This window comes from Pipistrellus kuhlii, unplaced genomic scaffold, assembly GCF_014108245.1.
Source record: "Pipistrellus kuhlii isolate mPipKuh1 unplaced genomic scaffold, mPipKuh1.p scaffold_m20_p_2, whole genome shotgun sequence".
In the NCBI taxonomy this organism is placed as follows: Eukaryota; Metazoa; Chordata; class Mammalia; order Chiroptera; family Vespertilionidae; genus Pipistrellus; species Pipistrellus kuhlii.
This window is the reverse complement of record NW_023425515.1, coordinates 157,151,308-157,179,175: the sequence shown is the minus strand read 5'-3', so window position 1 is coordinate 157,179,175 and position 27,868 is coordinate 157,151,308. Positions and strand designations below refer to the sequence as shown.

Here is a 27,868-nt window from a genome sequence, read left to right as displayed (position 1 = left end):
TAAGCCATCATTAAATATTTATTGCCTTGCTGAACTTAGTTCACCAAGCATATTAATGCCAAGCAATTAATAATAATAATAATAAAGAAAAGTTCTATTTGCATGACAATTATATGCAAGGAACTGTGAGAGGCAAAATGATCACATAATTTATTACCTAAAACAAGACTTTTTGAGTGAAAGGGGGCATTACTAATAATTGAGCCAGAATGACAATAGGCTTAAACTGAGCCTGATCTAAGCAAACCAAAACATAAACCATACTAGTGATTTTTTTAAATACAGGTTATATTAAGGCTTACAACAATGTTATAAGGTAGATACTATTATTCCTATGTAACAGATAAGAAAACTGAGGCTGAGACAGGTTAAACAATCTGTTCAGACTAGTCAAGTGGAAGAAGTTGGATTTTAAACCATATCATGATATCATGTTTGCCAGATTTCTGTGTGTGTGTGTGTATATGTGTGTATTTAAATATATTTTTATTGATTTCAGAGAGGAAGGGAGGGGAGAAAGAGACAGAAACATCAATGATGAGAAAAAATCATTGATTGGCTGCCTCTTGCCCACCCCACACTGGGGATCAAGCATACAACCTGGGCATGAGCCCAGACGGGGAATCGGGGAATCGAACCATGACCTACTGGCTCACAGATGGACACTCAACCCTCAACCACTGAGCAACACCAGCTGGGCTTTTTTTTTTTTTTTTTTTTTAATGAGAACATTGAGCCACAGAGAGGTTAATAACATGTTCATGGACATATATAACCAGTAAGAGGTGGAGCCAGAACTTGAGCCCAGGCATTCTGTCTCAAGCTTATGTTCTTAACTTTTCCATTATACTGCCTCTCAACTGGGTTTCTGACATCATAAGGCTTTTCAAGTAAATAAAAGCCAGAAAATCAGAAGCCAAAAATAAGAAAAAAAAATATGGCTATACTTCCCCGATTTTTTTTCATGTGTATGGAAGGAGAGAACAGCGGACCTGATGATAATTGATCTTTTTTTCATTCCTCAATTCTCCTCCCTTACATTTCTCACCTCCAAAAATTTAAGAGTGACTCCTTTAAGCAAACTCCCTTTGGTGATCATCGTTCACTTGATATGCATTGATTAGCTATTAAGCACAGACAATGGTTATAATTATAGCTACTAATAACCCTACTATTTGCTAAGCACTTTACACACATTACTGACAACTTTTACAACTCCTTATAAGCAAGGTGATAATTTTTTTTTCATTTTATGGATGTGGCAAAGAAGAATAAAAGTGGTAAAGTAATCTAACCAAAGTAAAATAACCAATAATTGCCAGAGGGATCTGAATCCAGGTGAAAAGCTCCTACTCCTAATGAAAGTCAAAAATGGGCAAAGAGAGAGATAATAAATCCATTTTCAGACTGTTCTGATGTAAAATGGTAAGTACGCACATGTACACGCTCACGCACACACAAGCACATTATATACAGCTCTATTTAGTACTAAGAATATTTTTCGAAGTAAAAAAAGTGGCACTAAAACCAGTAAAAAATTTCCTTTTGAATCCACTAAAAATCAGAAGAAAACTAATCACTAAGTATATTTCATACCTATTAGAAGTATAGAAAATGCTTAACCAGTAAAGACATTTAAAAAATAGAATTTGGATATATGCAAGAGAGAGAGAAATAGAGATAGTCAGAGAGAGGGGGAAAGAAGGAAGAAAGAGCCAGAAAAAGTACCAAAAAATAAGGTATCCCATGGCTTCTAGAGATTAATTCTTGAACCAGAAGATTGCCAAGAGGAGCAAAGGACCTAAGATTAAAATCTAATAAGCATGTTAATAATGGCCAAGTAATTTAAGAAGCAGTTCTGCCCAATATAACTTTTCATTAACATTGAATAATTGTGCATTGTCGTATGTGAACATCCAGTACTGTTCCCTCTAATCCTTTCAAGTGATTCTCTCTCCCATTAGTGTAGTTTCTTCACATGCTTAAGCTGGTCCACATCTTAATAAGTACTAAATTTGTATCTTCTACAAATTTAGTTGGCTCTATGTGACCTTCTGATCTCTGGCCTCTGTCCTGTAAATTTAGCTGCCTTAGTCTCACCTCCATCACCTCAACTCAGAGTCAGCCTAGCTCTGGGTTGAGGTTTCTCCTCCTTGTGCCATGCCTGGAAATTCTTCCAAGTTAGTAAGTTTGGTTAATTTGGGGATCACAATTTTGTCCAATTTGGGGCATTTAATTCTCATTAATTTAAATAGTCCTATGTGGCTAATAACTACTGAATTGAACAGCATCAGAGTACAGGTCATGAGATTAAGAAGTTATCTAAATTGAGAACAAATTATCTGTGATTCCTTCTTTTTAACGTTTTATACAATCATATTGGCTAAAGAATTATATATATATGTGTGTGTGTGTGTGTGTGTGTGTGTGTGTGTGTGCGCTATGTGCATTTTGAACTGAGGTTAATGTCAATACTATTCATTCTACAAATTTCTACAGAGTGGGGAGGTCATTTCCTATTAAGTGCTACCAGAGATACAAAAACAAAGAAGACAGTTCCTGCTCTTTGGGGCTCCCAGTTTAGATAAATTACCATTTACCAAGACAAAGTGACCATGAAGACTGGAAACAGGTATAGTAGATGCACAAAGAACAGAGCAACGAATAGTAAATGACTGGAGATAATGCTGGGAAGTCTTTATCAAACAGAAGGCATAATACCATTAAGAATAAAAAGAAATTTCGTAAACATTCACTTGGCACCTATTTAATGCCAGCTTATGCTAGAAACAGAATAGAAAAATTGAGGATAATATAGTATCTACCTTCAAGGAGCTCATGAGTTAATGGGGAGAAATACAATGTGCAGTGACAATATCTAGAGAAGACAGTACCATAGAATGGTAGTTAGAATAAAGAAGACAAAATAAATATCCTAACAATGTCCATTGTTTTCTCTAATCACTTCCCTTCCATCCACACTTCCTTTCCCTAGTCTGCTGCACTAATTCCTGGCCACAAGTGGAAATAAATCTCAAAAGAGCCAATTCATATGATGGGCTAAACCAATGGTCAAGCAAACTCATTAGTCAACAGAGCCAAATATCAACAGTACAACGATTGAAATTTCTTTTGAGAGCCAAATTTTTTAAACTTAAACTTCTTCTAACGCCACTTCTTCAAAACAGACTTTTGCCCAGCTGCGGTATTTTGTGGAAGAGCCACACTCAAGGAGCCAAAGAGCCGCATTTGGCTTGAGAGTCGCAGTTTGCCAACCATGGGGTTAAACCAACCAAATTCTTTCTTGTAATAGAATGGAAGCAAAGAAATAAAAAAGGTAGGCACTGTTAAGCCTAAACTAAGGTCATAGAGAGCTGGTAGGTAGGGCGGTCATTTTACTTTTTCTTTTTTTCATTTGTAAGCCATCGCAGAGAAAGCCCGTCTGCATGAATTGTACTTATTGCAGTGCCTCCAGTGTCTAACACACACACTGCTTGACCATACTCTTCCCAAGTTGTAATCATTTTGCCCAACAACCACAGTAAGACAGAGGAGACTGGAATCTAGATGAATAGCATTAAAGGGAAAAAGGTGATTGCACTATGTGGCATGCAAATAGTGATTCCCCTGTTAAGGACACAAACTTTTCCACCAACTAGTTTCACATAATTAAAAATTCTTTGATTTGTAGAATTCCAAGAAGAAAAGATAACAGGGAGAAGTTGTTTTTGTTGAAAACTTACGATAAGAGCCATCTGGGCTAATTTCATCACTTATAACCAGGCAGGTAATCTGGGAATATGGTAAAGGATTATTTCGATTATAGGGACTAACAATCATTCCAATGAACTTGGCACCACCTCTGGAGAAGTAACTCTACAATGAAAGGTAAAATACAATTAGTTTGAACTACATAAATTTAAGTCAGTATTTATCCATACCAATATTTTAAACAAAAGGGGGTTTAAAAATTCACATCTAAAGAGCAACGAAATGAAATGTCTTCTATAGTCATTTCACACTAAAGTTTTCAAATGTGTTCAACCCAACCTTTAAAAAAAAATCTTTATTTGCCATGAATGTATTTACTAATTATATTCACAACCCATTAGTATAATCTTTCTCAATATGGTAATAATTTACAAACAGCTGCCTATAGCAAAAGCATAAAATTGCAGAAAATAAAACTTTGTATTTCTCAGAGATGCAAAATATATATTATGTTTCTGATTATTTCAATTATTCCCAGACTCTGTTCTATTGTTCCCATCAATTTTTAAAGGCTCTGGGGGCAGAGCCATGTCTCACAGAGCAAATGCAGGAAGTCAGACAGTTTGGAGACCCCAAATCCATTTCTTTTCGATGTACTAGTAAAACAAAATCTGCCAGTGGAGGCAGGTGGCAGAAGCCAAAGGAAAAATAAAGGTAATTTGTAATCTAAGCCACAGAAGGCGAGGGGAGGTGGGGTGTTCACACAAGACCCTCGCCCCAATTCAAGCTGGGAGTGACCGAGGGACAGAGAGAGCAATCGCCAGAGGCACAGGTGCAATGATAGGACTCCTGTTCTCTAGGGGTGAAGAAGGGGGCGGGAGGGGAAGGGTGAAACCCATCAGAGCAAACGGCCACAGGGTGAAGGGCCACTTACCCAGAGGTCACAGGTAAAGGAGACACAGGACTTGGGCACCTGAGGGTTCCAATTTTAGCTCTGCCCTTTTACTGCTGGGTGCCCACCCTTGAGGAAGTCACTCACCCTCTCTGCTGCAGTAGCCTCACCTGCACAATGGGTCACAGCTGCTCCTCACAGAGGAGTGTGGGGTGATTGTGTGTGTGCCACACTTGCCCTGAGGGCTTCCCACTCATTAGTTAGCATCCCTGCCTCACCACCCTTCCCTCCTCCAGCCTTCCAGGGACCGCATAGGCCCCTGTGGACCTCTTGCATAGACCCTAGATGGGACACTGCTCTCCTCTCTCCTTCTCAATACCAGTTGTCACAGTCCCAGCAGAAAGAAAAAAAGATGGCATGCACAAACGATTTTCTGCAAGTACTTTGACAAAGGGACTATTGACAGGATGGAGAGCAAGGCCAGACAGCCAACCAGGGAGATGGCACCCCAGAAACAGAGACCATCCAAGGTCTCAAAGAGGTGGGGCCACATGATCAGCCAGAAGTGGGCACTTGATCAGGAGGGGCAGGGGCACATGATTAGCCAGAAGTTGACCCAATTAAATCAAAGTGACCCAATTAAATCAAATTTAGTTAAATGGATCAAAGTTAGTGGACTAGTACACTGCTCTAAGGAAAAAAAATAGAAAAAAATTTTAAGGCTCTGGGAATAATTATCACTGTTACTTTGATGGTTTGTCTGTATTAAACAAAATAGCTCATTTTCCAAAATTTTAAATAAACATGTATTACTCTGTAATCAGAAAAAAATGCAAGTTATTTAAAAACTGCAGATGTAAAGTACATAAAAACACAATACTTTGCTAGGAACCTTAAAAGTACACTTATGTAATAGAAATAGCAATGTGGGGGAGAATGTGCAATCATTTACAGAATGCATACACATACGACACATAAACACACCTGGTATTTGGCTTGAGTATCAATATCTCGTAGGGAAGGATTGGGATCAAAGGCAGGATGAGAATGGTACCATCCAATAACACTGTAGCCTCTCACAGCCAAGGCTTCCGAGGCCTGTGTTTGTGAGACAGGGTCCATCTCACACTGAAGTCCTGTACTCAGACTGTTACATGGTTCTGCTGCACAGACCTAAAAAGGATTAAACCTTGTATGATTACACTGGAATTGTTAATTCTACAACCTTAATGTTTTAGTTCTTTCACACATAGACACAGAAACTTTTTAAAGCCAAGCCTTTTGATTACAATCATAGGCAGCCTTTAACTTGCAAATGAATTATACTCCAAAAGTGTGATTGTATGCTAGGAACTCAGAATCTACTTTCTAATAAACAGGTAATAATAATAATTGTTAATTTTCCAAATCAGCCCATGTAATACCTGTACCAACATACTCTTTCAGTGACCCCTATTATTTATGATAATAATTTCAACAGAATGATGCATACCAAGTTTCATCTATAAGGTTATACATGCTTCCTGGCCTCATAGGGATTATAGCTTTTTACTGGAGAAAGCAAAGAGGAACCAAGGCCTGGCAGAGTGTTCCTTCTTCCTCAGTGGTAAAGGAAAACAAACAGGTACTCAATAGATGGAATGTTAAGTCACTTTTGGGAATACATAACTTTCTACATTTGTATGTTCTAATTCACATCATACGTGAAGTCACTGAAATCTATAAAAATATTTGGTATGGCCGAAACTGGTTTGGCTCAGTGGATAGAGCGTTAGCCTGTGTACTGAAAGGTCCCAGGTTCAATTCCGGTCAAGGGCATGTACCTTGGTTGCGAGCACATCACCAGTAGGGGATGTGCAGGAGGTAACTGATCAATGATTCTCTCTCATCAATGTTTCTAACTCTCTATCCTTCTCTCTTCCTCTCTATAAAAAATCAATAAAATATATTTAAATATATATATATATATATATATATATATATATATATATATATGGTATGTCAGTAGGACAAAATCTTTTAAAGTCTTTAAAATTGAGAACTTACTTCGACTATTTTATCTATTTCTGAATATCTTCCTCCTAAGAGACCAATCACTTCTGCCATAGACACATGAGCATGCTGAAAGAAATATAAAACAGACTTAGCCCAAACAAACCACTGGACAAAAAAGTCAGAATAAAATTCACTTATGTGTTTCTAATATAAAGTAGTATGCTAGAGGAGCTAGATGCTGGGCTCAGAGCACAAAGACTTAAGATTTCAGACCTAACTGCACTGTTGTTTGCAAAGCTTTGAACCAAACATTCAAACACTCCATAATGTTACTTTTTCACTTACAAAATAAAGATACCATTTGCTCTCCTTATTTAGGAAAGATATAAGGATACAAAGTAAAAAGTTACTCTAAAACCTCCTACAGAAAAAGTCCATAAACAAATACACAACTATGGAGTCTCAGTAGTTTAGTAGAAAGAAACTCCAAATTATGAGTATTGTTTTGTTGTTGTTATCTAGAAGGCAGCAGAAAAAGGACACTAGGAAATGAAAACAGGGTTAATGATGATAAACAGTCTGCAAAAACTCACATTAATTTACTTTCTCTAAAATATGGAAACATGCAATTGTTTGGCTTTTCTCCAAAAGAAAAGACTTATTTTTAGATTCCTTGTAAAAGAGGATAGTTAAGATCCAAAATACAGGTCTTCCATACTCTCTCTTATGCCTGCAATAAAAATACACAAGATATAAATCAGAATATAAATAAGAAATACAATAGATTATCCTTACCAAATCCATTATTAAAAGTGCTTCTGAAGCCACTTTCACCTGAAATGGCTCCTGAAATATAAAAAAAAACACACACACAACAACAACAAAAATGGGGGAGTATAAAAATGGGGGAGCATAAAAATTGTTCTCTCTCACTGGAATGTCCACCCTCTTTTCCTTTACCTATCACCTATCATTCCAAGGTCTTACTACCAATTAAAGCTCAGTGAGAACCAAACTTCGAAAACAATTTACCATTTAAAACCCTCTCATTTTCCATCTGTACTACTCATCTAACCCTTAATATACCCAGCCTTGCCCACTATATATATATATAATGAAGAAGTATTTCATGTCTGACAGGAGGGCATTATGTATGGTTATTCATTGATGCATAAGTAGTACCTGTTTTTCTTCACTGAAAAAATTACAAGGTATCAGCTGGAAGGGATCAAATGAGCTGAAAAATAAGAAAAATATTTATTTCTAATATAATCTCAACAAGATTAGGAAAATTACATTTATTTACAAATTTGAAAACATGTATCAAAAATTGAAACCTGTCTGAGAGAGAAAAATATTAAAGAAGGAAATTTTCTTAAAATGTTCCATACAACCCTTCTGAAAGCAGCACTGCTCTTTTGGACTTGATTTTTAAAAAGGCGGGGGGTGGAGGGAATGACAGGACTTTTCGGAGAAAGTAATTCTATTATCTTAATTTCTTTAAATATCCAAAGAAGAGAAGAGAACATTAAAAATGGCCAGATATGTGTCCTACACTGAAAGCCGATTTCAAAAAGTCCAAGATTTAACCAATTTCCTGACATGAGACCTGAAAGAAATGTCAACAAAGATGCAAGTTTCTCAAAAACATTTCTGTCCATATAATAATATGGTCAGCATAAAGTAGGGACTCAATAAATATTTGTTGAATGAATAAATGACAAACAGTTCTGCTATAGAAAATAATGTATACAGAAAGTTCTATAATAAACTGATATTTTAAAATGAAAAAGTGCAACAAAAAAAAAAGATGGGAAGAGGAACACCTAAGCAAGTCCAGATATAAAGGCATGTGCTAATAAATCTAAGAGAAATACTAGAAAGGCTTTGGCCAGTAAAGAATTGAGATCTAAGAAATATGTTAAGAATGAAAAGGTTTTGCTCTAGCCAGTTTGGCTTAGTGGATAGAGCGTTGCCTGTGGACTGATGGATCCGAGTTCAATTCCAGTCAAGGGCACATGCCTGGATTTCGGGCTCAATCCCCAGTGGGAGCATGCAAGAGGCAGCTGATCAACGGTTCTCTCTCATAATTGATGTTTCTATTCTTTCTCCCTCTTCCCCTTTCCTCTTTGAAATCAATAAAAATATATTTTTAAAAAAGAATGAAAAAGTTTTCTATGTTCAGATAAACAAATAAAGAATATGTTCATGTTAACATAACTGAAAGAGTGAAACTATTTAGTTCCTTTTCTACCTGAGACTGTTAGCTCCAGAACACATACTATACCTTGTTTGTTGAATACTATATTCCAAGGGTCTAGAACAGTGCCTGACATATCGTAGGCATTCAAAAAACATTTATTGAAAAAGAACGATTTTAAATTAGAAAATGCTTTATCAACATGAATAAAAATAAACTAAGATCATCTAGTAATAATGTCGTTTTTAAACATTCGTTTAAAATCTTGCTTGGCGTTGACTTGTATTGACATAACCTTCAAACACGTGGTATCTACAGAACGTGTAAAGTACAATTAACAAGTTTTGCTTGAAAAAGTTTGTGTTTGGTTTGGTTTTTGTTGCAAAACTAGGGCTAAGAAGATGGCGGATGAAGAGCATATTTGGCACTGCATGCTTTACGAGTTCCAATTAGGAAGAAAAGCAAGTGAGGCTGCAAAAAACATCTGTAGTGCTCTTGGTCAAGATGCAGTTAGCGCCAGAAAATGCCAGCGTTGGTTTGAGAAATTTTGCGAGGGAAATTTTTTGTTAGATGACAAGAGTGGTTGAGGCCGTGTGTCCAATTTTGATCAAGAAGCTCTTCAAGCTCTTTTGGTGCAAAATCCTCAAATTACCCAACAAGAGCTTGCGACAACTTTAAATTGTTCACAAAAAACAATTTCCAATCAATTGCGTGCACTTGGCAAAGTCCAAAAGTTTGGAAAATGGGTTCCTCATGAGTTGACCGACAACAACAGTAATCAAAGAGTCACAATTTGCAGTTCGCTCCTCTCTCGTCAAAACCGTTTGCCGTTTTTAGAGCAAATTGTTACCGGAGATGAAGAATGGGTGCTGTATGTTAATTTGAAAAAGCGGCCTCAATGGTTGGACAAAAATGAGGCTCCGCAGCCCACGCCAAAACCTGACTTGCATGCGAAAAAAGTGATATTGTGTGTTTGGTGGAATTTTAAAGGAATTCTTCATTATGAACTTTTACCATCTAACCAAACCATTACAAGTGCAGTGTATGGTGCCCAATTGGAAAGGTTAGCCCAAGCTTTAAGAGAAAAAGAACCCGCGCTGATTAATCGGAAGGGCGTAATTCTTCACCACGATAACGCATGACCGCATACTGCAAGAATCACTGCTGAAAAACTGCGCCAGTTGGAATGGGAAGTTCTCCCTCAACCTGCATATTCTCCTGATATTGCCCCTTCTAATTACCATTTGTTTCGTTCTTTGCAAAACTTTCTTCTTGGAAAAAATTTAATAATGAAGAATGCCTCAAAAATGCATTGACCGAATTTTTTGCATCAAAATCACAAGAATTTTACAACAGAGGGATTAAAATGCTTCCTGAGCGTTGGGCACAAGTAGTAGAAAACAACGGCAACTATTTTGTTGATTAAATTTTGTTGTATTGTTTAAATAAATTCGATTTAAAAAAGTATTAGAAAACGACATTAATTATTACTAGACCTAATAGATGAGAAAATAGCAAGAATGGATATGCATTCTAAAGCATTGAAGAACCATGATGTGAAATCACTGTCCATGTTTTTTGAAGAGCTGCAGAGAATGGGAAAATTATTGGAAGCCTTGGAATAAGCAATTATTGGTCTTGTTTGAAAACACAAAATAAGCAGACTTTAGAAACAGAGGAATCAGATGTTGAATATTAAAAAATTTCTAGAAAAGATTTTTGAATAGCTGATTAGTGAGCCTTTAGCAAGTCAAGAGGTGACTACTAAGAATAATTATGGGTTCATGAAAATAGAAGTTGTGATAAGTAGACCTAAATTTCATTTTTGATAGGAAGTATCTGCTAAACTAGTAGACTCAAAATGATTCAAGTATATTGACTCAAAATGATTCAACCACATTGCTAACAATCAGCACCACCTAAAGAGAGAACTAGTCATTCATGAGGTTACCAATTCATAATGTCTGAGTTAAATGACCATCTGTTATAAATAAGTCCCCTTTTCAAGAGTTACATTCACTGAACCTGAACAAATTTAAAACTTGTGCTCCAGGTCTCACAAAGTGATAAGCAGTGAAATAAAAAATTTTAAAAATTTTACATGCATTTCTTGACTTAATGTGAAAAATATAATGCAACTATTTCAAATATTTTCCTGTGCATTTTCTAATAATTTATGATTAGTTAAAGAATCACATTTATATACCTTTTTGTTGATCTTTGCACTTTTAAAGATTTAATAGGTTTGCATTTTTCCTCTTCTCTTCTTCTTGCCAACTCCTCAGCAGAGAGATGCTAAAATATAAAATACCAGTTAATCATGGATCCATTAACCACTGAGAGGTAGAATTAATAAAAATACTCCTTTAAAACCATATTTAAGGGCATGTGAGAACAAGACAAAGTTGATAAGTGTGTCTCCTTCTTGTTACTAATAAACAGAAATGCTGAATAATGTGTTTTAAAAAATTGTTCTAAAACATATAGCCATACAAAACTTAAAATTTACTCCTTTTCTTGACTTACTGATTTCAATTAATGGTATCCTGGGTCGAAAAACTCAGGATAACCTGAGTCTTTCCTCTTTCTCATTTCCCATTTCTAGTCAGCAAGTATTGAGTTTTCTTTCACAACTGAGAGATATCCCAGTGTTCATGATAAAGAGCAGATTCTGGAGGTAAAATGCCTGGATCTGCTGTTACAGTACTTACTAGATGGGTGAATCTTAAAGCTTTCTTTGTTTTAGTTTCCTCATACAGTATTTAAAATGGGAACAATATAGTAATAATAACCATTTCAGGATGTTATTGTGAAGATTAATGATTGTAAAATACTGACAATAGTGTTGATACATAGTAAATCTTATGTAAATAGAAGTATTTCATTCCATTTCTAGTACCAACCTTACACTCTAGCCCCAATGAACCATGTACTTTTCCCCAGAACATTTCTAGTATTTTTCCATTCTATGTCTATACCTTTATTTGTGCTGATCCCTCAGCCTGGAATGCCTTAACCTACATTCTACATTTTGAGATTCTCTAGCTCATCCTTCATGCCACAGGTGAAACATCACATCCCTTGTGAAACCATCCCCAATCATATCATTTTAGAGAAACTTATACTTCTTAGGGCCAATATTATGGAACTAACCACAGGCTTTGTCTTTCCTATTAATCTAAGTTACTTCTAGGCAGGAACCATGTATTACTACACTTGATCTTAGCCAAAAGGCCAAGAAGCAATGGAAACACGTGAATACTAATTGTTGTGTCTAGAACTGTGCTCAGTTGTGAGGTTAGGGGGAGGGAGTGGGTGAAAAAAAGAAGACTCACATTTACCACCTTCATACACCTATTTCATTTATTTCACTGAATTCTCACAACAATCATTTGAGGGAGGCATTATCTACCTTCACATTTTCCATTTGTATAGAGCATGAGCAGAGAGGACGTTTTGGACACCTTTGACAATCCAATGTGGAGTCACTGTTAGCCATGACAGTTAGGTCAAGTGTATGTCAAGTTTGAGGAGGGGCTGGAATGGCCAAACCTACAAGTTTGGACACCTGGATAAGAACTCACTGATATGAGAGAGGGACCTCCACCCCTGGTGGGTAAGAACTCAGAGCTCCGACCACGCAACACTTATGTTTGGCTGTACCACAGGTCTCGCTCAGAGCCCTGCCAGACTTCCAATTCACTAGATGAGTGCCATCATTGTAGCTGCCTACCTGAAAACCAACACCCGCCTCACTATCTGGGGACACCACCAGAGACTAAAACTTTGAAAAGGGTGCTCACTTTGCTAGCTTCTATAGCATAAGCTCCCCCTCTGTGTATAAGCTGCATGTGACTCCTTAATAAACCTGTTATTGTGGAAAGACACAAATGTGTGGGAGTGCCTCCTTTTGGGGATGCTTCCTTGTTCATGACACCATTATACTGCACTGGCTGTTCATAAACAAATAATATATATAGAATGAGTGTGGGTGTATACATACACACATTCATTGCCTATTTTCTTTTTAGGACCGTAGTTTTTATTAGTAGAAATAATACTTCAATATTTGTATTATGTTTAATGCTTGGGACATTATTTTAATTGGTGTATCAAAATGTCATTCAGCAACGTTTACTGAAATGACCTGGGCATACCAACTTCCCAGCACCCTGGAAAATATTCTTGAGCTAGAGAGCAGAATGTAGAAATAGATCATCAAAGTTCTGAAAATGAGTCCAACTCCTAGTTAACTGCATCACCAAATCCTTCTACTTGGCTGTTTATTAGTAACTTCTAAACAAAACAATTAACATGGAAATGAGACATATATATGTATATACTTTTAAAGTGTAATATTTGTGACATTAAGATATACATTTGAAAAGGTCAAAGTTACCTCAAATGTCTGTCCTTCTAAATCTTTTGCATCACACCAATTTCCCCATGGGTCTCGGACCCTACGCCTCCTTGTGCGCTGTGATGAGGTTAAAATAAAGCAAAAGGCAACAAAATTAACTTGGAGAAATCACAGCACATTTTAATAAAAGTAAAAAGAAATGATTTTCCAAAAAGCAATTTCTCCATAAATATATTGTATTCCCCAATTGGCAAGGCCTGACTAAATTTCATTTTATTAATTTATGTTCAATAGTTAGCACTCTGCTCAGAAATAGAAGTGATTATTTTCTGTATTCTATGGGATTTCGTCTTTAATTTTCATTTTCTTTAAACACTTGGGAGCTAAAACACTCAAACAAAAAGTATTTTTAAGACTGGCCTGGCAGGTGTGGTCTCAGTTGGTTGAGTGTCATCCCATACACTGAAGAGTAACCAGTTTGATTCCTGGTCAGGACACACGTCCAGGTTGTAGGTTGGGTTCAATCCCAATCCAGGTACATAAGTACATAAGGGAGGCAACTGATCGATATTTCTCTTTCACATCCATCTCCCCCCCCCCCTTCTCTCTCTCTCTCAAAAATCAGTAAAAACATTTTAAAAATATACTTTGAAGTCTAAAAAGAATCCCTAAAAAAATTACTTCCTGTTCAATCACTTGTGGTAGAAAACTTGCAATAACACACAGCAAGAGGGAAAATATTGAAAATTAGAAGCAAAATAATTATATTTCAGCCTTAGAAAGGAAAAGATTGCTTAGTTAATACAAATGGTAAAAAAAAAAAAAATTTACAATGTTGGATAACTGCATTACTAATATCCAGTTTTGCAAACTCAATGTAAAGCCTTTAAATGAATTAGCTTGCCAGAGGTCACTGTTTGACTAGCAACATCTCCAGTAACTATATTTGAAAACATCCTTTCTTACAGTAAATCTAGGTAGAACTGGTTTCAGCTCAAGTACTCTAAGACACCCACTCTAGTATTTATTCCTTTTTATCTCATCTATTACCAATTTAACCTATTTATTGGTTCACATGATTCTGTTTTTTAGGACTTGTTGGATTTATTTTTTAAATAAAATTCATGACTTTTAAACTATTGTAAAATTCACTAACCTCAAGAATTAAAAAGTAAAGTCTAAAATATTTTCGATAACTATCCCAAAAGACTGAATCTTAGGGTAAGAATTTTAAACAAACAAAAAGAAAAAGAAAAAAAGAGCTTAACTGTACGTACAGTGTAAATAAAATCTTAGATTTAGAAATCAAATCCAGCAGTCTAAGGCCACTTTAGCAAAACATTACACTTCTCTATTAAAGATTGCCAGTGAAATTTGAGGATTTTTGTTTTTGCCTTATAAACCTATGTGAAATTGAATGGAAACAGAAAAGTGAATGGCAAGGTAAAATACAAGAGAAAACATGTTCTTCCACTAAATGGCCACTTGTCAAACAGTTAAGAGTAGACATACCTTACTTAATAGGGTAAAAGGCAATTTGGAGAGATCAGTTAGTGAGAGAGGTGACTGCTTACCATGGATTGCAGACGCTGGGCAAGTTGGTATGCTTCTACTGTATCTTTTCTGTCTCTGATTCGTACTTTATCAACTGGTTGTGGCCTGTTATAGACAGCCTGTTCTATTGGAATTTAGGGAAAACAAAACACTCTATTTTTTCATTTGTTAAAAAGGGAGACACATCTACACTGACTATATATTGTAAGCCAATTTCAAAGTTTTTTTTTTTTTATTCCAGAGCTTCAATGTTTCTATCCTACTCCACATTTGAGGGAGATATTATCTACTTTCACATACTTTATGTGCCACTTAGTTCTCACATAAAAGTAATGCTATTATAAGGAAATCTCAATAAAATGTGTTATGTAGGAAATGGATAATTTGTTTAATTTTTTTTTTTATTAAGTCCACTTTGCTAACTTTGGAAGTCTAATCCAGAAAATATGATTGCATTTTTCTTTTAGTGGCTGAGGAAGCTATGTCACCTTAGTTTTCCTGAAAAGCTAGTACTAATATACAGTGCGGTGGGCAAACAAAGACCTCAGGGCAAACTGTAAATTCTATGACTTTTAAACTATTGTAAAATAAAAACCATCTCTGACAGGAAGTTTTCTGGTTAGTTATCTTTTCAAAGACACTACAGAACACTCTTCTCAAACCATGAGTTGCAAGGTTCTAATTACTTTAACATTTTGCAACTATGGTATTATCTTTCTTCAAAAAGTATATGTCATGTTAATAAAGGGGTAGAATACATTTAAAAATTTACTTGACAAGGAATTGCATTTTTAAATTATTTGTACTACCTAGACTGCATATATTTTCTTTAAAAATTATACCACCAATTTTCACTGTAGGTCGAAAGGAAATATAGCTTAATCACCAGAAATCTGTTTTACAGAAAAATCCCAATACAATTATTCAAAAATGCTATAGAATCTCTCTAAATCCACCTGAATTCTAACCATCAAAGAAATTAATGGGTGCCATAAGATAAAAATGTCAAGTAAAACATGTTGGGTTTTTATGTTTACCACATCCAAAATTGATTGCTCCTATCAATTCGAGGTATGTATGAATCCGTCCAATACAATTAACATCCCCACAGTTCTTCAGGCCAGGGCGTACTGAGGTCTTATTTAAGTATTTCGGTTTGCATATCTCCCTAATTAAGAGATGGAAGTACAATTATTTTGGATAAATAAAAACATGAAAAAGGATTTCTGGGAAAACTTTTAATATTTGAAATATGTTAAAAATTTACCCCTTCACAATATGTAAATGTGTAGTAAATATAATACAAATACATAATACCCAAATGTACTTTTTTCTGAAATAAAATGATATAATAACTTACTAGTGTGATTTTTATAAGTATCACTTCTTTCTCAATATTAAATTAAATAAAATAGATGCCAGTTATCCTAGGACTTTTAAGCTAGAAGCTTATTTACCTATAGATCCAGATTTAAGTCTGAATCCTTGACTAAAAAGAACACTTCGATAATATATTGAAGTATATGATATTTTAGGCTTTTTGAATTTTTTAGTATATCACTAGGTTCATCTATTTTTACTTTGTAGAGCAGTATCTTTTCATTATAAACTACCTTATAAATACTTAAAAATTTTATGTCTTTAATCATTATGCCAATAAAGTGCTTACTCTCAGTGGAAAACAGACATTATAGGGGATCCCAAAGAAATCAAGAAATGCCCAAAGATTATGAAAGAAATGAAAAGTTTGTATAATAAAACATATATTTACAGAACATGTATAATGTACCATGCTAGATGGTACAATATAAAGTGTAAGAATAATAGAAAACTTAATACTTAAATATTATTTGCTTAATAGAAGCAAATCATTACTAAGTTCTTATGCCAGATGCTGTACCTTAATCCTCATCAACAACTCTACAAGATATAGATTTTATTATTCTCATTTTAGAGATGAGAAACAAAAAGGTCAGAGAAATTAAAGCACTTTAAGTGACAAGATGCAAACAGACATTACAAACCAAGTATTCAGATAAATCATATAACAGGTATTTCTTACTCAACCTTGATTTTATCCTACAAATATTTATTTTATTTTGTATCCTCTGAATCAGGCATTGTTCTGGGCACTAAGGATACAGAGATGAATAATATCAACTTCCTAACCTTACTTTAACACTTCCTGACAACACTTTACCTAGCTTCATGAACTACTTTAATGGGGAGACAGTCAAATAAACTAATGAATAATATCTATTGTACTGTCAGGTGGCAATGAGTGCTAGGAAGAAAAAAGGATACAGTGAGATAAATAGGCATAGACTATTTTAGATTGGATATTTGGGGAAGGCCTCTCTAAGCAAAAACCATAATTGAAATAATAAATTCTATAAAATTTCAGAGATGGTAAAAAGTAATTTGTGATGTGGGAGGGTTTCAAAGTTCAATTGAAAAGTTGAGATTTCAAATGTTTTACAAGAAAACAAACTGCACAAAAGTCAAGAAAGCAGAAATGAGCATGGTATAACAGGCTACCAAAAAAACTGGAGTCTAAAAATTGAATTGATGTCATTAACAATTATCCAAATCACAGGCTTTAAGCAGAACTTAGTAATCTAGTACAGTGCTAAACAAATGATAAAGCCTCTCAAAACATCTGTTCATGATATGATGAATCATTCATTCAATCTTTTCTTCCTAACAAATGAAGAGACTTCTGTATTCCAAGCATTGCTCTAAACATTAGGGATTTAACAATGAACAAATAGATTATTTTTAAAAATCTGTCCTAGTGTGGAGCCTACATTATCACTGGGAGGGGGGTAGAAGAGGAGGGGAGAGACAATAAATAAAAATATAATATTTTCAGTGGTAATAAATTCTATGAAGATAAATTAAAAACAGGGTAAGAGAATGAGAAGAAGGAGATATATATGTGAGCTATTTTAGATAGGGTGGTTAGAGAAGGCCTTTAATTTCCCTTGGGCAGACATAAATGAGATAAAAAAGCAAGATTCAGCAAGATCTGGAGGGGAAAGCATCCAAAGCAGAATGAAAAGTCTCTAGGTCAAGGCCCTGAGGTGGGAGTGTGAAAATAATGAGTCGAGACTACAGATCCTGGATATCATCTTCACTTATAGTAACCTGCAACAAGTTCCTTTTACTCTCTGAAACTCATTGTTCTCATCTGTAAAAGGAGGACAGGTTGTCAAGAGGATTGGAGATGATTTAAATACAATGCATGGCATTGGTAGGCATTCAATAATGGCATTGGTTACTATTTTTATTAAATTCCCCTAAGTAGAGAGTTGACTGCATGTGCTTTTATGAGAAGGATCTTTTAGCTACAAACAAATGAAGCAGGTCTCTTTTTATTTTTAAAACATTAATTTTTCCATTGTTTTTTAAATACCACATCCAGTCCCTAACCATTCTCTCTTCTATTTCTGGAAAGAACATCTGATTTCCTATTCAATACATTTCTTTTTGCTTTCTCCTACTGAAACAGCAACACTTTAACTAGCTTCATGAACTAAGGCAAATGACATTAGGAAACTACTGCTATATAATTTATACTGTCTCTATAAATTATTCTGCCTCATAGAATCCAAAATTCAAAGTGACAAATAAAATTTGATTAAAGTTACAGTAAATATTCACTGATGATTCATAAAGACATTTTTTGAGTTATTTTAAAGTCATTCAATGTTGGCCATTCATCCTCTTATTTCTAAAATGAAAATTAGATATCAATTTATCTTTTTTAATAGTGTGAATTAGGCAATATGGAATCATGGAAAGAGTGATTTAGAGTGTCAGGACTTGCACAGAAGTCTATCCATTACTGGCTGTAAACCTCTCCTGACCTCAAAATTATTTTATCAAATACTAGTATTGAAAATATCAGCTGCCTATTTTACAGGATTGTTGTTAAGGAATCAGATGACACAGAAATGCTTTCTATAAACTGTAAAACATTATGCTAATGTCAGTTGTTCTTTATACATTATTCCTTACTTTGTTCCCACCCTTACCCAAACTTATATTTTTAACAATCTCAACTGCCTGCAAGAACAAGAACAAAAATCTTTCTTAAGAATATAGTTATCCTTAAAAGCCAAATCACTCAATATTGTACAGCAAAATGGTTACTGATTTAATAACCTGTTTTCCTTTGGTAATCTTCCTAGATTGTAGCAGAAGCCCTCTATAAAGATGGCCCTATACAATCCTGAAACAATTAACAACTGTGAATGTTTAATGATGTCTCAAGCTATTATGAAAAATTCAATTACATTCAGAGCATTTAGGTTAATAAAGTAGGAAGTTTTTTGGTTTGTTCCCCAACCCCCACTAAATAATTTAAGTAAAAGGTACTGACATTTTTTAGGGTAAACTGCATATATCAAAAATTCCTGTTTCCTGATGAAGCTGGATGAAGCAATGAACTATCTGCTACAGGTTCAAAGTTCAAAGCACTTAAGGCAGCTATTTAGAATGACATTATCCTGCCATGGAAGTTTTCTTTCTTTGTATTTCAAAGTACAGAATAAACTAGGAAAGGTGTTATGTCATCCTCTTTTCCAGAACAGTAGTGCTTTCTATATCTCCCTAACAATGCCCTAAGAAAGTACTTCTTAAGGTAATCATCTACCCCTTTTTCCAGATCCAAACACTCTAATGAACAGAGATGGATTAAGATAGCTACAGATAATAATGTTTACCAAAGCTTTCCCCAAAAAAGTTCACAAGAAACTTAAAGTCTTGCCTATTGAAATATATTATGTTCAAGTTCTCTGGATCATTAGCATTATAAAATACTAACTTCTGCATAAGCCTAATTAAAATACTATAGGGTATCATAAGTTTTAAAACAGTATCTATAATATAATTCTTCCTTACCACTGATCCAAAATGTAATTCCTAATTTTCAAATAGCGTTCTGGTGTTTTAGCTTGGCGCCCCTCAAAAAACTCAGGAATTGCTTGTTTTTCTTCTTCTTGAATAATATTTCTATCTATTTCTACTTCTTGCTCCGGTGGTTTAAGCTCTTCTTCCTCATGGTGCTCTTCCTCCATTTGACAAGAATGAAAAAGCGTTTCATGATCACTCAAATCTTTCTGAACTTCACAAGGCTCCGGAGAAGGCAACAGCCTGGTATCATCTACTATTCCATTTCCATTATGCTTATCACAGTTTTTCATCAGTTTATTACATTTCTGATCATTTAATTCTACTGACTTTTCATCACTGGTGCTCTCTTTTTCAGTCCAAAATTTAATTCTTGAGCTTGAAAGCGTTTCCATCTCAATGTGCTTTGGATTCTGAAGATATTCCTTGGAAGATTTAGAAATGGGATCTTCCTGGCTGTCAGAGGTAATACATTCTCCTTGGTAGGTTTCATTACTTTTACTATTAGGGATATCTAATAAAATATCACTGCTAGGATTCTCCTGAGGTGCCTGAGAAGTCAATTCATCTGCCTCATCTGTGATGTCTACTTCTTCATCGTCAGATAACTTTTCAATTTTTACAGCATTCAAGTTGGGATCAGCACGTCCCCTTAAACTTGAAGGGGTCCAAGACTTTGTGCTTTCATCTTCACTTTTAACCTGAAAATCACTGCTGTTCTTCTGATTTGATACTTCCTTCTCTGGACCATCTAATTTTACCTTATTAAAAATCAAGATAAAACCCCAATATTACAATTTGAAAACTTAATAATTGGCACAAAAAGCAGGATAAATACAATGTTATTAAACTGAGCACATCACTGATGTATTGTACCTTTATTGTTCTTTTCTTTAAAGCGTTTATTATATTTTAACCTGTTAACCGGGGAGTTCCCTTTTTAATTAGGCAACATACAACGGGCGCATACTCTTTCACTAGGACATGTCAGTATGTCATGCCCAGTGGACATAATTTTCTATTATTATTATTTTTATTTATACTTAATTAAAATAAATAAAATATATTTTTTCATTTATTTATATATAAAGCACAAAGGAAAATACAAAATTACAAACAAATAGAAAAGAATATCAACAAAAAATGGAAACATCGAATTAAAAAATTATAAATTTTACAAACAATTATAAAGATTACAAAAAATATATACCGTCCCTCTCAGGGCGCAACATATATTTCAAGGATGTATTCATATGTCCTACCCGTTCCCGATAGTGCTTATGTTTGACGTATTTATAGGTCCTGCTTGGTTAACAGGTTAAGTGAGCAATTAAAATCTTCTTCTATTTAACTGTATGAAGTTAAGTAGAATAATATAATACCTATTCAATAGAAACAATCATAACACTGAAGATATACTTAGAGATTTTGAAGATAAACATCTATAAAGTACCTGTTGCTCCTGTTGTTAGGAGATATTTCCACTATATAAACTTTGAACATTAATATTTTAATACTTGAATTAAAACCTACTTTTCTTACTAATTTTATTTAAAATATTATCAATTAGTATAGTTATATTCTGCTTACCTTATTTTTAAAGTACTGTCTGGCATAGCTCTTCACTTGTAAAATAGTTCGGCTTCCAATTAGCTTTGCAATTTTGGTCCACCTTCGGCCAAATTTAGCCTATGTTATCAAAATGAAAAAGAAATTGCTTCTGTTGAACTGACTTATTAATATTCTAAGCAAATGCCACACTAAAAAAAGCAAATTAAGAGAAAAAACCATCTTCATTTATTTTCTAAAGCACACAATGAAGCTTCATTTATAGCTAAGACTTAAAATCAAGGCCCACATTCTTCTTTCAGAATCTGGACTTAATGACAACTGACCAAAATAGTTTAGAAATTAGTTTTCTTTTCATAGCTATCTAAATAAAGATACATCACTTTTATGTATTCCTAACCGTTATGTATTCATATTGCACATTATGATGCTCCAAATCTTAAGATAACTTAAAAAGTATCTGAAATGGAGGCAGGTTGCATCTGTCATTTATACAATCAACTGAGTATGTTCTGACACTAATTTAAAAATACCCTCTTGCCCAGATTTTATCTGTTACAATATCCATTATACTCTACACAGACATCAGGGTGAATTGACAAGAATTTTAAATGAAGAGAGCTGCAACCAGAGCCTCCCTACACCCCTCTACTGTCGAAGATTGTCACTTGCTAACAGTAAGCTGTGGTGAGAAAAACTAAGAACTCCAGGGAGTTCTGGCGTGTTCTGAAGTACAGAAAGGAATAAATGTAATTTTAAAGCTAAATGGAATTTTTAGGTATCAAGACTCATTTGATACATACATAAACCTCCTTTATAATATCTCTAACACAAAATATTCTCTACTTCCCAAAGTAACTCAACAATTATAATTTTTTAGAATTCTTAAAGCTATGAAAAACAAACCAACAACAAAAAAAGTCCAGCCGCAACTCAGGGGAGTTGACCTCAGGGCAGGCTTCAGGCCAGGCAGTCATGACTTATGGTAGCAAGTCATCTTCAAAGATCCGACCCAAATGATAAACCTTAATTTATACAATTATTTGTGGTATTCATGAGAAAATATGATATGTGGATAATTTCTTAAAACTGAAAGTATTTCAGGGTAAATTACTAGTGAGTATATATTAATTATCTACATTGCTCTTAACTAATGCATAGCAAAGATAAACTTACTGCAGAATTCATTATCTTATTGTGGAATAAAGTCAAGCAGGTAAACTGGCAGCATGGAGCACTTTGGAGATAGGACAGATCTGGTTAAGTGTGACCAGTAGGAACTGTAAGGGCTTGGGCACTATGAAGCTTACAGAGGGGACACTAACAACAGGAGCAAAGAAAACATTCATTAATTTTAAAATAGAGCAAAGGGAGAGCTCTATGCCCAAGAAAAAGAAGGAAAAAATCTTCCTTCATCATTCAGTACCACATAATCCCCTTCTCTCAAACCTGAGAAATTTCAGTCCATAAGCGAACTATTGTACATCAAAAGGTTAAAATATAACCAATAGTTCCATTTATTTTTGTGGAAAACCGTTCTAAGTTTAAAATATCTGTTTATGGTATCTACATCCTATATAATAAAAGCCTAATATGCTAAGTGTCCAGTCGTCCAGTTGGCCATTCAACAAATCAAAGTATAGTATGCTAATGATATGCTAAGGCTACTCAATTGCTCACTATGACATGCACTGACCACCAGGGGGCAAGTACTCAGACCAGTAGGTTAGCTTGTTGCTGGGGTCTGGACGATCATATGAGGAGGGCCAGACATGCCCTGGATGCCTCCCGCAGTCCCTCTCCAGCTGGCCCACCTCTCACTTCCTTCCTCAGCCCCAATAGTCCACTGATGGGGTCCCTCGGCCTGGCCTTCGCCCTCTCGCAATCTGGTAACCCTCCAGGGATGTCGGAGAGCCAGTTTCAGTGGAATGACCAGTCACTATGACACACACTGACCATTAGGGGGCAGATGCTCAACACAGGAGCTGACTCCTGGTGATCAGTGCATTCCCATAAGGGGAGCGCCACTTAGCCAGAAGCTGAGCTCACAGCTGGTTAGCACATTCATGGTGGTGGGAGCCTCTCCAGTCTCTGCAGCAGTGCTAAGGATGTACGATATGACTGATGGCTGGGAAGTAAGCCATCAGTCGAACATCCCCCGAGAGTTCCTGGACTGTGAGAGGGCGCAGGTGGGCTGAGGAACCCCTTCAAATGCACGAATTTCATACACTGGGCTTCTAGTATATAAATAAATACACATTTGTTTATACAGGGATAAATATCTCTGGAAGGATCCACAAAAAAAATTAAAATGATTATCTCAGGCATAGAGAACTGAAGGCTGAGACAAGAGTTAAAACTTTACACCTTATAAACTTTAGGCACCTTTGAATTTTGAACCATGCAGATGTAGCTCCTATAACTACTACCAATGTCAACAATAATAACCTAAAAATTCACAACCCACTTACTCTGATATGTGTGTGTGTTTGTGTGTGTGTGTATGTGTGGTCTTCAGTAAGGGACAATTTAAATAAATGGCTAGTTAGTTAAGAGTCAGATTATGTAAATGATAATCATGCAACAGACTGAAATGTAAAAATATAAAATATAACAGCACAGGATAAAAATCTCAAGAAGAGATAAAACACGCAATAGTTTAGGTATTTATATAAAAACATCACAGAATATATGACTGTCATAGTAATGACTATAAAAATACAAGCACATTTAATTTCCCATCTGTAGAAACATTATCAATAATACTTCAATTAGCATTTCTGAGTTCTACATAATTATATAAATATCCTATAAATTTAATGTAAATATATAACTTCAAAATTTATTTGGTATAACACTGGGTAATGTGTACCTTAAAGGAAATGATATAATCTATTTTCCATAGCTAAAAAACTTTTCTGAATATTTTATTAAAAATGTCTTCATATTAAGAAGTATTTTCAGAATTAGAAATTGGCATACATATTTTTCCATTATATAATTTGTAGACATTTATATAGGTCTCAGTGAAACTTTCACACACAAAAAAACACACCATGTTTTGTCTTTTATTACATCTGCTAAAATATTTAGATTATATGCACAATGCCAACTATCTGAATAAAAAATAACTCAACCAACACAGACAGTTCCATATGCACAGATAACTAAATAATTCTCCCTTTTAAACCAGGTAGTTTAAAGAAATAGTTCAATTTGGGAGTTTTACTAGTATAAAAATAGGATAAAAACTATTCAAAAATCAATCCAAATCTATTTTAATATTTTATTAACTTAAGTGAGTTAAATTCTCTTGTACTATACTACATACATTATCACTCTATCTATAGAAAAACTACATATATAATCACTGTGATTAAAAAGAAATTTCTGGTCTCTACAAATAATTTAACCTTATAATTCTATCTATATTTGCTTCTAGAATTATTTTACTATAAGTCAAAAATTGCTCTATTTACCAGCCCTTGTTCAAACAGCTCTTTTTCTTCTATCGTCCACTTTACTGAGAAACTGGCTGGTTTTGTAGGAGATTGTACCCTGAGGGGGGAAAAAGGAATTGCAAAAAAAAAAAAAAAAAATCTGAAATGGAACATTCCATATTTATGCAGCTAAAGATTATAGATAGCCATAAAATAAATTCAATATTCTGAGTCTAAGAACTTAAAAAAAGTAAAAGACGAAGAAGGCTGCAGCCTCTACATGACGAGGCAGATTCACCCTGACCCTATAATTCTCTAGCTCAGTATGTTAGGAGTCCCAAAAGACATAATCCTTGGGTCTGAGTGAAGATAACACTAAAAGACATCAAAGGGAGTCAGTGTGAAAACAAACAAATAGAGTTCTTTACGCTGGACATAAAACAGCAGACATTAAAATATTTCCAAATCCTGAAAGGCATGTAAAAGTTTAAACTGACTCTAGAAATATTATCTCTGATTCTTCCATGTAAATCCATGTAAATAACAAGCCAGAAAAGTAATAAAAAAAACTAAGTATGGCATTATGTTTATTGCGTTTGAAATTGCAGTCTCTTAAAAAAATTAAAAGTGATGAGGCTCACTAATTTAATTCAAGCACACCATTAATCTTTTCATTAATTTCATTTTTTATTTTTGTTTATTCAGCAAAATGAAAAAGCCAAAGTCTGTTCATTGCTCAAATTTTTGGCAACTGCAAATCTGTAAGCCTTATCCTTTAAGGGAGCATAAACATGCAAGTTTATAAACACTAAATAAAATAGTTAATAGTTTCTTTAATTTTTTAAAAGCTACAAATTCAAATTAAATTTTTGTTTGAAGTGATTAAAAGTTAACTGACAGTGTCAATTCCCAATATTAAATAGCAGATTTTAAAAGTTTCCCCACAAATCCCTAAGAAACCTATTTTTTCCATAATCTGATGAAATCAAAAGAGAAATTTTGAAAAATAGCCGCATAAAATTACCTTGGGGCATTCCAATGTATACAAGAAATTTTTATTTTATCTTTTTGTATAACTCAAGATCAAGAAAGCTTTTCCACAAGCCGACTATAATTTTTATTTAATTTTCCCATAACTTTTAACTAATACAAAAGGTTTTAAAGTTTTAAACATAAGTACATACATGATTTTTGCTGTTTTCTGCAGACTGCACCACCACATGAAAAAAGAAAATAGGGAAGTGTGTGAAGTTTGTAAAAGTACTGATCATATTTTTTAAAAGTATGATAATTAATTTTTACCTCTTCATGTATTTTTTATCATCTTCCTTTTGATCAAGCCAGAATTTTTCTGGAAGTGATTTTTTAGATAAATAATACCTGTGTAATTATTAAGGAAACTTTAAAAACAATAAAATCATAACTTTTACATGACTCATATAAAGTAGGCATTATATTATACTAGTGACCCAGTGCATGAAATTCGTGCACATTAAAACATTAAAAGGGAATTAAGAGGAAAGCCTATCTAATAAAGAAGGAATATGCTAATTGACCATTATGCCCTTACAAAGATGGTGGTGCCCACATCCAGTAAGGAGAGAATATACTAATTGACTGCCATGCCTTCAAACATGGCAGCACCCAGTCCTCTCAGCCCCACTGGGGCAACAGGCAGGTCCGGTCACTCTATGCACCTGCCTCCAGTTTCCCAGTCCCCTCAACCCTTCAGCCTCCCAGGGCTGGCCCAAGTCACAGGTAAGCCTTGGATGGCCCCCCAGGGCTGCCTGAGGCACAGGTAACCAAGGCCGGGCTGAGGCTTACTCTATTGGCAATGGCAGCAGCAAAGGTGTGATGGGGGGGGGGGGGGGGGAAGGTCGCCTTCCCCTGATTGCTGGGTCACCTCCCACCACTGAGAGCTCCCTGACTGTGAGAGGGGACAGGCCAGGCTAAGGAAGCCCTACTCCAGTGTATGAATTTTCATGCACTGGGCCTCTAGTATTTTAAAATTGCTATTTGCCCTTTCTCTATAATATAACTGTCAGAGATGAAAGAAAATTAAAATGTGTATGAAAATCTTCCTCTTGTCAGAGTCTGGGGTGCACCACAGGGCATAGAATCAAGTCCCCACCCACCCATGTGCACCTAGAAATTATGCAAGACCCAAACCGGGCCAGCCCCACACCCATCGGGCTATATCCAAACCCAGCTGACCCCACCTCTGTCAAATCCCACCAGGTGACGCACTTTGAGGTCCCCTGGCCCAGGCCAGGGGGTGCAGCCTGAGGTCCCCCGTCAAGCCCTGGTGGGCGGGGGGCACCACCTCAGATCCCTGCTGATTTCTTGTTAAGGCTTGTTACAGGAACTTGGCCTCCGCTGTGGGTGCAGTCATCTTGTGTTATGGGATCCCTGACTAAGCTAGAGATGCAGCCATTTTGTATTATGGAATCCCTGACTCTGCTGTGGGTGCAGCCATCTTGTTATGGTATGATGGCCAATTTTCATATTCCCTCTTTATTAGACAGGACTAGAGGCCCAGTGCATGAAATTCATTCACTGGAGTGGGGTCCCTCAGCCTGGCCTGCATCCTCTCACAATCTGGGAGCCCCCAGGGGATGTCCTACTGACTACAATCTGGCCTTTCTCTGCAGGAGTTGACCAGCCAATCAGGTGAAGGCGCCACCCCTATTACTCCCTCGATACTGCTGCCTCTAGCCTCCCTCTGTGGAAGGCGACCAGGCCAATCAAGGGAATGCACCACCCCCTTCACCCCATTACTGCTGCCACTGCAGTCCACTGCAGCTGCGAGGCCTGAACCCCAGGCCTCGCAGCCACCAGGGTTCATGACTGCCTGAGCCCCAGGCCTCGCAGCTGCCGCCATGGCTGCCTGCCCTCAGCCCTCACAGGTGCTGCCATGGCTGCTTGCCTTTGGCCCTTGCAGCCACTGCGGCTTTGTCTAGAAGACATCTGCTCTAATTAGCATATTACCCTTTTATTAGTATAGAGGCCAGTGCACGAATTTGTGCACAACTGGGGTCCGGCTGGCCCAATCCCAATGGGGCAGAGCAGGGCCAGGCCTGTTGGGAGGAGATGGCAGGAGGTTGGCTGGCTGACCCACCCCAATCAGGGTCCAATTAGGGCAGAGCCAGCTGGAGTAGGGCCTGTGGGCAACTGGCTGGTGGGCCCTCCCCCATTGGGTTGAAAGAGAGCCTACAGGGGGGCAGAGCCGGCTG

At 35.8% G+C, this 27,868-nt stretch overlaps 1 protein-coding gene across 7 annotated transcripts in view; it reads right to left on the bottom strand.

Annotated features, from left to right (window-relative positions):
- The window catches only part of MYSM1 (Myb like, SWIRM and MPN domains 1), a 47,823-nt gene that overhangs the window by 6,319 nt on the left and 13,636 nt on the right, over nucleotides 1–27,868 (bottom strand). For 3 of the 7 annotated variants that reach the window (XM_036444248.1, XM_036444249.1, XM_036444253.1), the window contains exons 4-17: nucleotides 25,938–26,015; nucleotides 25,820–25,843; nucleotides 24,675–24,753; nucleotides 21,217–21,315; nucleotides 19,618–20,387; nucleotides 15,750–15,880; nucleotides 14,733–14,836; nucleotides 13,198–13,275; nucleotides 11,005–11,093; nucleotides 7,781–7,835; nucleotides 7,394–7,444; nucleotides 6,650–6,724; nucleotides 5,588–5,776; nucleotides 3,744–3,876 (exon numbers count right to left, since the gene is read on the bottom strand). In XM_036444248.1, coding sequence (XP_036300141.1) covers nucleotides 3,744–3,876; nucleotides 5,588–5,776; nucleotides 6,650–6,724; nucleotides 7,394–7,444; nucleotides 7,781–7,835; nucleotides 11,005–11,093; nucleotides 13,198–13,275; nucleotides 14,733–14,836; nucleotides 15,750–15,880; nucleotides 19,618–20,387; nucleotides 21,217–21,315; nucleotides 24,675–24,753; nucleotides 25,820–25,843; nucleotides 25,938–26,015 — 1,955 coding nt within the window. The remainder of the gene's footprint in view (nucleotides 1–3,743; nucleotides 3,877–5,587; nucleotides 5,777–6,649; nucleotides 6,725–7,393; nucleotides 7,445–7,780; nucleotides 7,836–11,004; nucleotides 11,094–13,197; nucleotides 13,276–14,732; nucleotides 14,837–15,749; nucleotides 15,881–19,617; nucleotides 20,388–21,216; nucleotides 21,316–24,674; nucleotides 24,754–25,819; nucleotides 25,844–25,937; nucleotides 26,016–27,868) is intronic. The other 4 variants (XM_036444251.1, XM_036444250.1, XM_045584553.1 and 1 more) reach the window with 4 other exon arrangements.